At 39.1% G+C, this 15940-nt stretch overlaps 1 protein-coding gene across 3 annotated transcripts in view; it reads left to right on the top strand.

Annotated features, from left to right (window-relative positions):
• met (MET proto-oncogene, receptor tyrosine kinase) overlaps positions 1-8405 on the top strand; it is a 62654-nt gene extending 54249 nt beyond the window's left edge. For 2 of the 3 annotated variants that reach the window (XM_048256390.1, XM_048256388.1), the window contains 5 exons: positions 3628-3809; positions 4047-4156; positions 4717-4882; positions 5343-5479; positions 5837-8405. In XM_048256390.1, the coding sequence (XP_048112347.1) occupies positions 3628-3809; positions 4047-4156; positions 4717-4882; positions 5343-5479; positions 5837-6047 (806 nt within the window). In that variant the 3' untranslated portion in view covers positions 6048-8405. The remainder of the gene's footprint in view (positions 1-3627; positions 3810-4046; positions 4157-4716; positions 4883-5342; positions 5480-5836) is intronic. The other variant, XM_048256389.1, reaches the window with a different exon arrangement.
• Positions 8406-15940: the final 7535 nt, after the last annotated feature.

Raw genomic sequence — 15940 nt, forward strand, 5'->3', positions numbered from 1 at the left:
TTCAGATGTGTTTTGAGAAAGTTCGATTTTACCGTTTTTAGTCAAAACTCGTTAGCCTATAACGTTAGGTATAAAAATAGCGTTTTGTAGCGGCGAAATGACATGCCCTGGTCACTAACAGGCTAACGAGTTTTGACTAAAAACGGTAAAATCGAACTTTCTCAAAACACATCCGAATGACATGATTTTGATGTCAACTCAACGTATGTACTCCCAATCATCCGTAAATTGATCTAAAGTGCATTTTACTCTGGATAATTCCTTTAAGCCGAAGTTAAGATAAATTAAGCTAAAAAAAACCTGCATATTAAGCTAAAAAAACCTGCATAGTTCGCCTTTAACTCAACTTATCGACTTATTATTTTTTCTAAACATTTCTGTTTTATGAACTTTTTGTTCCAATATTTTGAGATACCTGATTTTGTTTTGTCATGAGCTATAAGCCTGTCATTAAAATTAAAACAAAGAAGGCTTGAAATAGTTTATTTTATATGTCATGAACAGAGCAAGTGAGCAGAGCTGAGTGGTTCGAATATCCTGCTCCTCGCTCAGGTGGATGTTCACTCGGCCACTCCTCCGCTCAAATTCGCGTCAGGTCGCTCCGCTCTATTTCGCTCCCCCCTCCACTTAAAAATCCTCCTGCTCCAGTAAAGTCGCTCCACGCTCGCTACAATTTAAAAGAGGGAGAAATAATCTACAAGCCGAATTGTCACTTTAAACAAAAAACATAAATCCTAAAGAACTAAGAGCAACGGCAATATATTTCACTCATAGAACATTTATTTTAAAACATAGACAAGTGCAACAACGAACAACGTTTTTCTTTGCTCTGCGTGTGTTCCCGTACCACACTCTCATGTTTCTGCGAAATGTCTTCATAGATTCCAAAATTAATCTTTACTCACTGAAACAGTGTCACCACGTGGTTGTTCTTGCTCTACATTGCTAGGGCTCAAATTATGGCCGGGGTCTTTTATTTACTTAGGCTGCAAAGCACAGGCCTTTATTTGGGGCAGGCTTGTATTCAAAACCTTTATTTCTTACGTGCGTTTTATTGTGAGACATGCATTTTGTTTGGAGCGGCATACCGGTAGACTATCAAAAGCAGAAGATTTTCGGTTTGGTTTGGGATTTAATTTACTTTTGGACTGTTTGATTATATTGCTAAATGTTTGGACTGATGTGCACTGAAATCTGGGGGTTATTTGATGGTTCACTAGTGTGGGGATTTCCACCCGCTGTTTATTGCAAGTAGGGCTGGGACAACGCGTTGACGTAATCGATGACGTCGACGCAAAAAATACGTCGATGCAAAATATGCGCGTCAATTCGTCAAGCATAACGTGTGCCGCTAAATATTTTTCATTTTACACCTTCAGTGTTTCCCATACGTTGACTAATCTGTGGCTGGGCGCCACGACCACCACACATTGATTGATGTTCTATGTTGTACTATTTAAATTAAAGATAACATAAAATCCTTTCATTGAGCTGCACTTTTTACGCATGCGGCCTTTCCTTGCCCCGCCTGCTCTCTCTCGTAACGAGCCCGCTGCCCCTCCTCTGCATGTGCATTTAACAAAATATTCACGATTGTTGAAGGATTGTTGTTGCCACATAGAAGCATTGCATAGAACACGGCGTGCTAAATTGCTATTAAAGCAACACCAAAGAGTTTTTTGTACCTTTAAATAATGTTTCCAAAATCGTTTCAGTGGTTCATCAACTTGTAACAGGGTGAACGGCACTTCTGCATTCGCTTTGCAGCCCTCTATCGGCTATAACCGCACTATGTAAGTTTGCCAGATCGGGTAGCGGATCTGTAGTTCGATGGAATGAGACATAAGAAACTACAAATTTGACGTTTGATGTCGCAATACATCGTACTTCAAGCAGTATCTCAAAGCTAACGTTAGAATACTGTTTGGATGTCAAGTTTAGCATGCTTACTTACAGCTGCTTGTCAATTTCATTACTCATGCAGGGCTCATTTTATTGACTCTGACACTGAATGTTTGCAAAATCCCGATGTAAATGGAAAAGTGTTTTCCAAGACTCAAAAGTGCTTGTCCCAAGGAGAAGTACGAACCGTTATTTGAACTAACTATGTTATGAATGGCATCCACACATCAGCAGACTTTTAACTGTGTTAATGTTACAATTGCAAGGATTCCCTCACGAACGTCTTAAAGTGGCAAGCACTCAATTAGACCTAATACACTACTGACCTTTATTGAATGCTACCTCTGATTAAGAATGCATTACTTTGCACTTGTATAGTCTTTTATTTTGGAATTTTAAGAGCAATAAAAATATATTGCAATGTTAAGGAATTCATGTTTTTTCATTCAGATATGTAAAACAACATGTATAAGTTGCTATTAGTCAATTAATGGGGAGATCATTGATAATCGAATCGGACTGAAAAAATGAATCGTTAGATTAATCGATGCATCGAAAAAATAATCGCTAGATTAATCGTTTAAAAAAGAATCGTTTATCCCAGCCCTAATTGCAAGAGAAGGCAATAAAGCCCTACTGGTAGGCAATCAGCTTGTCTTTGTGGACCGTCCTTTGTTTGTCCGAATCGACCACGGCCCCGCTATTATCTGAGGCCCGACTAAATAGAATCCCGGCCGTAATTTAAGGGTTTATGGTCGTTGTTTTGTAAGAACAGTACACTTGTAGACTTATCAGTTTACTTTCTAAAATTTTTAGCGAACTCCATCCCCATCAACAAGCTTACAATGGCCAATTTTTTACATTTAACAGCCTTGGTTTTATTAGGAAGAAATTATTTCTGGGTGGATTTGGGCATGCCTCAGACTCGTGGTGTGAGCGGTATCGGAGCGAAATTGGAGCGGAACAGAGCAGCTGCTCCGGCCTTTCTATTAAAAAGCGCTCCGCGCGTCAACAAAACTCCATCCGCTCCTCGCTCGCGCTCTGCTCCGCTCACTAGCTCTGATCATGAATATATGTAGTGAAGAGTATATGTAGTGGAGTCACTAAATTAGGGGGTGAAAATGAACTTTTTCACGATATTATAATTTTTAAGCCACTCTCCAAGGAGTTTGGAATAAGGTGGTGGGGTGTGGTCAAGATTTGGCTGTGCTAATGGCAGGGCAATTGCAACCAAGTAAAGATTGAAATTGAATTAAATTGATATCCCATGGCGAGACACTAAATCAAATGCCTGAGAACTTTAGGGTACTTGCATACCCTGGTTCTTTGACGGCATAGATGAAATGTCTGTGCTAAGTGATGCTATGCTAAGTGAAGAAGAGATGTGCTTGTTTTTGAATAACCATGACGAAATTGTGTAACCATCCTATGTAGAGGGCTGGCCAAATTGCGCTGGCATATTAGTATAAAGGCTTCTTAGGTTTACGCCGAGGTGTATTAGCCACACCTGTGTACTAACCCCAGTGGCCAACAGCCCAATTAATTAGAATCAAATCAGTGCTTTAATCAGAAAGAAGAATTAAGAAAAGATTTGTATTCCAATGTATAGTCCTTTCCTTTGTATTAACCTCATAGCGGAAAAAATGTAGCAAAATCAATGTAAACATTGGTTACAAGGCGGGAAATTACAGTACACAAATAACCTCAAGTTTTTGTTTGTTTAAGGTATTACAGATATTGAAGAAGTGACACAGTTTCTGAAGGAGGGAATCATCATGAAAGATTTCAGCCATCCCAATGTATTATCTCTTTTGGGCATTTGTTTGCCAAGTGAGGGCTCCCCTTTGGTGGTCCTGCCTTACATGAAGCATGGGGATCTCCGTAACTTCATCAGGGATGAGACTCATGTAAGTTAGGCATTCTGATGTTGTAATGTGTGTGTGTGTGTATATATATATATATATATATATATATATATATATATATATATATATATATATATATATATATATATATATATATATATATATATATATATATATACACATATTATATATGCTCTATATTTTAATAGGTCTTAATTATAATTTATAATTGATCAGAGAATGCTCAAACATGTTTTAACATGTTTTAATATTTTACAGAACCCCACTGTAAAAGACCTTATGGGATTTGGGTTGCAAGTTGCGAAAGGGATGGAATACCTTGCTAGCAAGAAGTTTGTTCACCGAGACCTAGCAGCAAGAAACTGCATGTATGTTTACAAAATTTCCATGCAAGTATGACTGTTAAAGAAACACAATGTAGTTCTTTTTACTTTGTAATAACAATGAAGTGATAAGCTAGTAAAAAAAAAACAGGCAAGAACAAGCCAATTCTGGATCAGGCTTGTCAATCAGTTACACAAACATATTTTAGCCATATTATACAAAATATGAGAAAATACTTTTGGCCAAATATTACTGACGTTAAATCTAAAGGTTCAAAACATTCAAAAATAATACAGAAATAGAAACTTATATGCTCTGTGTTACCCACATTTCCACCAAAGTTAGCATGCTTAACAGCTAGCTTTAGACTCTGTTCAAGCCATACTCTGTTGTAGTAGCCTACCACTTTTTAGCACAATGCAAGCCACTGGACGAGCATCATCACAAATATAAGGGTGTGTTTGAGACTAACTCAAAATACAGAATTCTACAGGTATATGCTAGTTTATGTTTAATTTTGTTTGGGTTCATAAATTGCATACACTTTTCTATTTTGTAGTACATCATTTTCCAGTTTCAATACCACGGTTTCCCCCCTTGCTAGGTTGGATGAGAGTTATACTGTGAAAGTTGCAGACTTTGGCTTAGCCCGAGATGTGTATGACAAAGAATATTACAGCGTGCACAATAAGAGTGGAGTCAAGCTGCCTGTAAAGTGGATGGCTCTGGAGAGTTTACAGACACACAAATTCACCTCAAAGTCAGATGTTGTAAGTAACACTCTGTCTGGTTATTCTTTTGTATGTTTTCTTTATGCCTATGTAAATGTTTTAGAGAAAAATATTGCTGTTTTGCCATTAACAAAATCAAGCCATTACAGGTATTCATGTAAAATGGATTATCCTTGATCATTCTTGATTAGATTTCACATATAAGTAGCCATTACAATTGCTGGGTGTTTTGTGTCCCAGTCCTCAAGAACCACATTTATCTGAACCCAGTTTGATGACACTGGTGGTGACTGATGGCATGTAGATGGCATGCAAGACTTTTTATAATGTCATATAACATATTTGACAGAGATAATTCTAGAGCAATAATTAAAATGTTAGAAAGTGTTCAAAAATGTTGGCTGTATATATATGCTAAGATTTCCCCTGAAACTTATTTGTCCACTCATACAAAGCACACAATCATTTGTGATTATTCCTTTATACCTTTATTATGCAGTGGTCATTTGGGGTGTTGCTCTGGGAGCTCATGACCCGAGGAGCTCCACCATACTCTGATGTCAATTCCTTTGACATCACCGTTTTCCTTTTGCAAGGACGACGACTACTTCAACCAGAGTTCTGCCCTGATGGACTGTGAGTATTTGACATGAATTCATTCATGGGGTTTAACCATTAATTTATAGATGTAAAATATATACTCCACCTAATTCCACTGTGGACCAGATTTACTAAGAGAGGGTCTTCCTGTTGGTGGTGTTTCAGTAACTTAATTCAATACACTACTTGCAATAGGAGTTTTCATCAACAATTTTACTCCAATGTGATGATAGACATGCTCTTGTTTTAATTATTAGGTTATGACCCTTTATTCAATTTCAACTATCACTTTTTGGCAGTAAAATGGGTCTGCACTATTACAAAAGTTCTGAAGACCTGACCCTATAATGAAATATGTAATTCAGTGTGTGTTTATACTTTATCATTACACAGATATAATGTGATGATTGAATGCTGGCACCCTAAACCAGAGAGGCGGCCAACCTTTACTGAATTGGTCCACCGGATATCCAATATCTTCTCCAGCTTCAGTGGAGAGCACTATGTCCTCCTCAACACAACCTACGTCAATATTGAAAAGATGACACCATATCCCTCCTTAATCTCCTCTCAAGGCAATTTGGACCGGGACTGCTGCACTTGAGAAGAGATTAAGACAGTGGACGTTGTGGGTTAGGGGGCTTGTATGGACTCAAGAGAAACATGCCTTTTCAAACCTGCTGTTTGTCTTTACACACACTGGACCCCATTTTTAGATGAATGCTTTATCTCTCTCTCAAAGAACAATCATGGACATGAAGGCTACTGGAGCAAAGGAAAATTTTGGAACATCTGCACTCTTACCTGGCTAGTGTTTTGGCGACATTGATGAGGACATGCAGTGCCAAAGGGTTCAGCAGAGTGTGGTGGCCTGCAACAGTAACAAGGCTTGTGATGCGGATTTCAGAAATATGCCCCCTCACATGACGATGATATTTTTGTTGTAGAGGTCCATACTGACTCCCCTATTGAGACTGTCCTCCCTTCAGACAGGAAGAATCTGGTGTCTGTAGCAAAGTAAATCAAGATTCTAAAGCAGTCATACTCTGGATGGTCAGTTTCAAGCATACTCTGCTAGATGTAGTTGATATCAAGTATACTCAACTTCTTTTGACTATTTAGTCATAGACTAAGTTGTCGGGAATGTATTCTACTGTTATAATAATTCAATAAATATGTAGGTAAGGTGAATGTGCTTAACAATATTTCCCCCATTGTTAAATATGGTGCGCATGTCTCATTACATATTACTATGCGTTCACATTCATTTTATATAATTTCAGCAAGTTTAAGGCAACTCAAGTCTAATAACAACATAGGGTCTATTTTTGGATGACAACTAGTGTAAATTTTAGTTTAGGACCAAAACAACGTCACATGTTGCAGTTTTGAGTAAGAGCAGAACATGCAACTTTGCAAGTCTATTACTGAACTTTCCTCTTTTTGGGTCCATTGACTGTAGCTACAGTATAGTGTCACATTTGGTAATCGACTTATACAGACTTTCTCCATACAAGATGGTGGCGACTGGAAGAAGGGTAAGGTTAATGTACTGACTACACATATTTTATACCCTTTTTTACAATTACAAAGGTAAAAATACTTTGGTCCCAAAGGAAGATTGTTATCATCCACAGATAGACCTTAGGTTGTTGCAAGTCCAGATTTTCCCCACAAGGTCAGAATTTCGGCTAAAATGTTGCTTGACTTGTGTAGTACACTGGATATATTAAATGTTTAACAGAATGAATCTGACCCTTTTTATGCTTTAGGTAACTGCAAATATTTTGGTTGGAAAAAAAGGGTTTGAGATAGGCAGCTACTGACCTAATGTAGCCTTTTAGAATTTGATATCAGGCTGTATGAACATAGCTGTAGCATTGGGTTATGAAAATATATCGGTTTCTCATCATGAAACAGCATATTGTGTTTTAAGCCTATCTTAATAAGGACGTTGTAGTGCTCTGTACATTAGGCTATAATTACAGTTGGAGAGCAAGGCTGCAGTACTTAATAGCCACACAAATCTAGCCAGTACAGCCTGTAGTGCCCTCCTGTTTAGATGGCCAATATTCTGCCAGGAGTTCAGTCAAATGTCAGTTCATTAATAGTGCCAGAATCTTGATAAGTAATCACTGACAGAGGCCTAAACAAAGTATCAAGGTTAATAAAACACATGGGAGATATTGAGAAAAGAAAAAAACCCTCTTGTCATAGGTATGGAAAAATGCATTTGATCTTTAATTATTTTCTGTAACAAATGGGTTTCTGTGTTGAATGTTTGTACTATCAGTACTTGACTTCTGAATGATCAAAAGCATGTTGAAAATCATTTCAAGTGACAGCACTGTAAATGAAGGCTTGCATACTGTATATGAATGTATATTGCTTGTAGTTAAGGGTTTTTGACTACTTTTTGTGACTGATGATGTACAAATGCACGGTTTTATTTAGGTACAGCTTTAACAACATTTTAACAAGTGATGCAAGTAATCATTTTTTCTCTTCAAAATTGCTACTGAACATGTAGGCATTATTCACTATCGAGCAAAACAAGCTAATATGTGTCTGTAAAATAACTATGTATTTGTTAAGATCATGTTTGATAAAATCTGCATTGTTTCATCCCTGTGTAATTTGTGCTTGTGTGTGAGACAATCAGATTGATAATTGAGTACTATAGTTCCAGCCAATCCTCAGGCAGGGACATGTGCTTCTGTTAGGGAAAGCTTGCATTGGGTGTGTCTACCAGGTGAGTAGGTGCCTTTGGAATGCTCTGACTGCTGGACACAGTGCTCTCTCCTTCAAGTTAAACAAATCCATAAAACTCCAGCAGTCAACACATTCTCATAAGCTGGTCCAAAGAGATGGGGAATGGAGTTTTTGTGCATTTCTGTTAAAGACTTTTACCTCTACACCTTCTCCTTGATTCATTATTGTAATAAAATCGAGCTAAAGTTTTGCTGTTTATCCTCATTTAACCTTTTTTTCTTATGTTGGCATGAACAAAGACGTAGAAGTGCAGGGGCATGTCAAAATGTTCACTTCAATGACAAGGTCTTGCTACAGTCAATTAGACCAAAAAAGATGAGTACATACTTGTACATACTTACTGCTCACTGATAATGGGTGTCTACCTTGAAAACTCTTGTGAACTGGGGACCTCTGGTGGAAAATTAAGGTAATAAGAGTAGTCAAGGTCAATTCTGTTCACAAAGGAGGACACGATTTACCAGTTACAGATGCAGTCTGCGATTCTGGCATAGGATTGCTGGTATTTGAGTTGAACAACCCTTCCTTCCATGCTCCTGAAACAACATACGGTAGTTGGCTAGAATTGTTTATGGGTTGGTCTGAGACACTATGTCTGTTGCCTTTTACAGCGATTACCGATGTACAAACACTGAAGTCTTCTTTTCAATGCACACATTGACTCACACTGAATTGACAGCAATTCACTGAATTAGTGTATTGGATTGAAAGTGGACTTACTTTTAAGGTAGGCCATCTACATCATAAAATAATGTAGTAACAATACATCTAGTTGTTACCATGTCATTATGCCCAACATTTAATTGACTGCAATAGAACATATCACATATCAGATCCAGGTATATCTTAAATCTTTAAACTATTCACACATTCTGATAAGGAAACAGGTCATAGTTACACAGGGCGATGTGACACCATGCAGGCATGTTGTAGCTTGTGATGGAGAGGAGCTGCAGTGCCTTGTTGTTGCCCGTCCATGCTAGCTGAACTGATCCATTCTGCAGTTGCACATAGAACTGAACACCTTTTACACAACTGCACAATACGTCTCACACATGCTTTTTCTACAAGGAAAGGCAAGTAGGCCAAGCCTTAGCAGCAGGGAAAACATGCTTCTCTATCACTTTGACTTCAAGTGACAAGAATGCTATCCTCCTGGTGGCCTTATGTCATAATGCCTATCAGCCTGTTATTTCTAGTAAACTTTGTTTTATTTCTCAACAAACGGTCGGTTATTCTACACACGGAAGAAAACAATAATTACAATAATGTCAGACTAGATTAAAGAGCTAACCAAAGTCCTTTTAGGCAAGTCCCTCCAGTCGGCGGCCATATAGCAACGCTTTTTGGGCACTCATCGGCATTCTATTCAGCAGAAATGCGCGTGCGCAAGGCTTCACGACACCAATCTTGCTCCAGCGGCGAGTTCACAACACATGATTGGGAAGATGTCTTCACAACACACCATATGCTTGGCTCAATGTATTCACATCACACCACATGATTGGCTCAGTGTATTCACATGTCAACGTTTTGCCGAGGAAGGGGTGGGATATGTGTAGACAACGGCCATATTGGCGTTACAAACTAGGATTTTTTAAGTGATGTGTCTCCTCATTAGAAAGTCTCTGGCCTAACATCACTCCTTTCAGTTTTGATAAATGACCACACTGTAAAAGTAACCTTTTATTTTGAGTTTGTTGGTGTAACCTGCGTTGTATTGAACCTGAGTGGTTTGGCCCTGCATACGCCCGGACTCGAGCCCGCAAAACAGCAGCATCTCGGATCGGGAGTCGAGTGTGCTGACAATCGAGCTAAAAGCCCAGGCTACTAGCTTTCATGCCAGCAGCACTCTTGAGGCGTGGGGGAGTGAGGTTTACCAACGTTCCACACGCACAGCTAAGCTAGCTGGCATCAGTTACATTGGCACAGGTCAAATGATCCCCTACCAGCAGCAGCAACACCAATACCTCATTACCATCCCCATCATGAGCATCAAGCTACTTACCGAACTATGGCCCAGGTAAACATCACATGTATTCTCATTAACAATGTAATATAATTATCTGCAACCTGCTTGTACAATTTGGTAACAATGCTATATTGTGTGTATGTGCACATTGATAATTTTATTTAGGTTCAAATGGGACCCTTGACAACAATATGCCAACACCAAGTGGGGTGATGCAAGGAAAACAACATGGCAGTCTCTTTCTATCCACCATCTAGGGAATGCAACTCATTCCAATAAAGATTTGTGAGTATACATGTGTCTGACAATTCAAAGTGAAGTTGCAATAATATTGGTGTCAGAAATAGCTGGAATAAAATGTAAAATGGAGGAACTTGATGAAGACAAAAACAACTCGTTTGGGCCTGCTATACCTACATGCGAGACCATACTGTGGTGGAATGTTTCGATGCACTATAACAGTTAATGTGTTCTAGATTGTGTAAGGCACAGTAAGATAAATAATTGAGTTTAACGTTGAGATTAGAGATGCACCGATAGATCGGCTGGTGACCGGAATCGGCCGATTTTCACGTGATCGGCCATGACCGGCGACCGGCCAGTCAGTCTGAGACATGCCGATTTTATGCCGGTCAAATACACTCGTGCGCCGCAATTGTAACAACACCCAGCTGAGTTTGCAAAGTTTGAAGAAGCTAGCAACCAGGCCAACACTCAGGGCTGGATGTAGGGCTACAAAGAAAGCGCTAATGGGCTAGTGAGTTTTTCTATGCTGCAAACGCTGTGCTTTACCATTGGCCTACTGCGTGGAATTTACTAAGCTGTCACTTCATTAGGCTACGTAAACATCGCTCATCACCGCCCGTCACTGCCGCTATTTGCGTGCCCACAGCTGAACCACAAGCCTGCTGAACGGAGATAAACGACTGCGATATTAAAAATAATCAAAGATGTCAACAAGCAGCGACATACAGTAGCCCTAGTAGTTCTACTCCACTGAAAAAAAAAAAAATACTCTAACTATTTACTGCACGTAGACTGCGGCTATGCCTTAAAATACCCTAGTCTAGCAGATTGAGAAGTGGATGTCGTGACAAATGATAGCCTATTAGAAAGGCAAACAAACGTTAAAGTTGCTTTTGACATAGTAGCCTACAATGAAGAAAACTGATACTCTGAATACTGAATCAGTCGTCTCTGAAAGTTTCTATAGCCTAATTGATGCATTTAACCGGAATTTGGATTTAATTTTTTCACCGCAAAACAGACGTGCACCATTTTCATATGGTGGAGCACCTAATCGCTATTATCACTTCTCCCCTGTGTTTGCGTGATAGCCTAGGCTGCTACCACTTTCCCCTCGCCCTCCCATAAATTCATCAATGCATATGAAAATATGTTACATGGTAGTATGTTCAAATGTATCATGAAAATTGTTCTTAAATCTTTAGTTGGATATTGGATGTGAGAAGCATAAAATGGGTGTTCCATAATTTAACTTAATCCATAATTTGATAGCCTACTGCATCTGAAGTTAGACTTGAAAAAGAATCTGTCTGCTCACCGGTTCCATTTTTTTTAACAGCCATTTCATCATTGATACATTGATTACACGTCTATATTAACATGTTCTATCAAAGAAAAGATAGAAAATAACTATTTGTGTGTGTGCTGTAAAATGGTTAGAAGAAATGAAATTGGGATCAGGCTAAAATCGGTATCGGCAGGTCAAACTCTATGAAAAATCGGAAATCGGTATCGGCCCAGAAAATTGCAATCGGTGCATCTCTAGTTGAGATAAAAAAAAAAAACAGCTATATAATTCAAATGTGCTGCTGTAAGGCCACTGTTAGGAAAAGATGACAAAAATTCTTCACAAAACTATCACAAATCTACCTTATTTTCCTCTTTCCTCATATAGGATTTATTTCACCTTTGGCACCCAGGGTTTCCCACAGAATTTAATTGTATTCGTGGTGTTAGCTGCAGCAAGTGGGGGTTGCACTTTCTTTATGGGGGCACAATGGATGAATAAGGTCTGTTTTTTATTTATCTTGCAGATCGGCGGAAAGTGGTCAAAACCTGCACAGTTCCCCTTTAACAGGTAGGCTACAAGAAATAGAGGCTTGGTCAACTGTATGGCCCATGCTTTGGTTCCAAACCCTTCACTGCACTGTAGCCAATTGACAGCATGACGGGCGAGAATTTTCTGTACAACATACAAATTTATTTGTTCAACTTTATACTGAATATGGAGAATTACGCACTTGTCTATACGGAATGGTAAAATAGAGAGAGTAATGGAACTAGACTTCTATGCAAGGGTTGGCCAGAGGGTGGGCAGGGCTTTCTAAGGGGGTCCATACTTATAAAGGAAATTATTTTGCTACTCTAACTTGGTACCTAAGGAACATGCCTTCTTGGCCATTTTCATAACCCAGATGCATCTCTCTCTCTCTATCGCACGCACACTGTGATCACTGTAATCATCAGCAACATGGGTTCCCCTCTTTAAACTAACAATCTCAGTCATCTTGCCTTGACTGCTTGGTTGGAGAATAAAAGGGCTACCTGGTGGCTGGGTAGTGTCCCTCCTCTCCACTTAGACCGCATTGCACTTTTGCGTTTCTTTTGTTTTGCTTTCTATACTACACTGCATTCATACAGACTTGCATGACACTTTTGTTTCTTACCACACTTATCCTGACATTTCCTTTTTTCTTGTGCATCATTATTTACTTTAATAAACATATTTTATAAATCGTTATCCTCTCATGGTCTCTCTCAATATTACCAGCCATATGAGCCTGGTTGGTAATAGAACATGTATCATGACCATAGGCACTAAACAGAACATAGTGCAAAGTTAACAGACTAATTGAAGTAGGGCATTCCACACATCATCTTTTGGAGACTGTGCAGTCAGGTGCTTCTCAGTAGGACAGCAGACTTTAAGATGAAAAGAGAGAGCTGGAGCACTGTGTCTTCCTCAGAGGTTGACTTCAGAGTTGGCTGATCGTGACTATTGGCTTAGAATCTTTTACTGGTAAGACGTCTCATTCATCAAGACCAGGGGCCTCGTTTATAAAAGGGTTGCGTAGAAACCATCCTTCATTTGATCTTAGATCATTTCTGAAATGATCGTACGTGTGATTCAGAGAAAACGAACGTACGCACAAAAAAACGTGCGTACGCCACCCTTCCAGATGTGCCCATTATAAATCACAAATGAACGTCAACTTGTGCGCAGCCGGATGGTTTTAGGTCTCCGGCTTGTAAACACCCCCTCATCAATATCATTAGCATATGTTTAAATGAAATCAATGGCCTAAAAGCTGTAGCTAATGTAAAATTAGATATTGAAAACATTGTATAGGCCTAGCCTATGCCATCTGATGTTAACTAGCCTATATGCGTCAGTTCGAATAGCTTAACTAATTATGTTTTTTCCAGCAAAGCTTTCTGGAAAAAGATCGTATGCATCCATGTCCATTGTCCTCTGCTCGCTTTCATTCCTTTTGCTTGCAGTAATGTGAATCATCAACATTTCGTATGTTTAGGCCTACTTTGTAGAAAAAAAATGGGTAGGCCTAGCTTATGAAGGAAAGACCTCTAGGCCTATATACTCCTGTACGTTATGGTACAGTAGGCTACTGTACGTTTCCAATATGACCCAGGGTAATATGCTGATTTAGCCTACAAAACAGAGGACTAAATTATAAGCGTGATATGTCATGTAGGCTTAACGTTTCTTTTAGGGTAGGCTATGTTTTTGCTGAAAAAAAAGTAGCCTAGTTCATTGAGGTCATTTTTCATTCATTCTGCATATCTTTGCTATCATTTTCTTTCAATAATGTCCAATGCCTTAAACATTGTCCTTTATTGTTTGCTTTAGGCTTACCTTTATATTTTATCCTACATTATTCAACTCATGTATTGTCATCTGATCTTGGGCACTGCCAGTCAAAAAAAGCAAACAGGTGCGCGCCCTGCACCTCTTTACGCAACTCCTACGCAACTCCGACGCAACACTAAATATGAAGATGCCCTGCTTTCAGAGGATAACTTCTGTCCCTTGGTTGTGTAGGCTATATATGATATAAAATATCTATAGCCTACATTCTATAGCTTACAGTCAAATATTACCTTTCTGTTACGAAGCTGGGAATAGGCCTATGAGCGCAAATTAGGATGTAGTGGAGGCTAAACGCGAGTAAACGCAGTTTATCCACCTCTGAAATTTCAGAAATAGAGTTTAGGCCTACCCACCTCTTAATAGAGTTTATCTACCTCTCAAAAAAAAGTTTATTCACTTTTAACATTCAAAACTGTATGATCAAATACTATCCTATATTCCCAATACTGCACAATAACCTCCAACATTATCAAACTGTTCGAATGCCTTTTTGAATGCCTTCCTCTCCTAAACGAGGGCAATTGGACATTTGATGGTCAATATTAGATTGGTGAGAACACTAAATATACTAGATCACCTGTAAGAATGTTTCAATTATTCTATCGTAGGTCTTGTTTTTTTTTAGATATTGTGAAATAAGTAAGTCTTTTCACTTTCTTAAGTGGGCTATAGTTCTCATTAGCAGTTTTATGCCAAACCATGAAACATTAAGCTGCGTCCAAAAACGTCTTTAAAAATCTTCTGATATTGATCATGCTAATGGCAAAGAAAGACATGAGATCGTTGGTCTTGGAATTTTGAAAATGCATCGCACTTGGACCTCAGATTACTTGCAGTACCAAGGCATTACCACAAGGAAATGGTCGTACGTCAAGTTTGAACCTGACGTGGAGATAAGCACTTTTTCACGTCAAAGACGGTTTTTATAAATTACATTACATTACATTACATTTGGCTGACGCTTTTTAACCAAAGCGACTAACAACATGGTAAACAGTACGTTTTAGAACAATTCTCACAATTTAAAAAAACATTAGAGTACAGTAAGAATAAGTGCGTCGGTGAGTGCTGTTTTTAACAGTTACTTGTCAGTTTAAAACGGCTGGTGAGTGCTAGGATCAGTAAGACTTGTTGTAAGTGTTGCTATGAGAGTAGATGTTCTCTAAAGAGCTGGGTCTTCAGGAGTTTTTTGAAAGTGGAAAAGGATGTCCCTGCCCTTGTAGGAACTGGCAGTGTGTTCCACCAACGAGGAACAACAGATGAGAAAAGTTTGGATTGGCTTGAGCGTAACGGTGGTAGAGCTAGACGTCGTTCGTCAGAGGAGCGCAGCGGTCTGGAGGTAGTGTAAGTCTGTATGAGGGCATTCAAGTAGGTGGGAGCAGAACCGGAGACTACTTTGTAGGCAAGCGTTAGAGACTTGAATTTGATGCGGGCCGCTTTGGCATGAGCGTTGGCATGGATTTGAGCGTACGCACGGTCTAAGATCAAATCTGTGCGTAAGAACGCGTTATAAATGAGGCCCCTAAAGCGTTCTTACGCACAGATTTGATCTTAGGCCGTGCGTGCCCCTGGGGCCTCATTTATAAAGCGTTACAGTTATGAGTGTTAAAAGTGAATAAACTCTTTTGAGAGGTGGATAAACTCTAATAAGAGGTGGGTGGGCCTAAACTCTATTTCTGACATTTCAGAGGTGATATAAACTGCGTTTACTCGCGTTTAGCCTCCACTACATCCTAATTTGCGCTCATAGGCCTATTCCCTAGCCTGGCCATTCCCAGCTTCGTAACAGAAAGGTAATATTTGAATGTAAGCTATACAATGTAGGCTATAGATATTT

This window comes from Alosa alosa, chromosome 11 (assembly GCF_017589495.1).
Source record: "Alosa alosa isolate M-15738 ecotype Scorff River chromosome 11, AALO_Geno_1.1, whole genome shotgun sequence".
NCBI lineage: Eukaryota > Metazoa > Chordata > Actinopteri > Clupeiformes > Clupeidae > Alosa > Alosa alosa.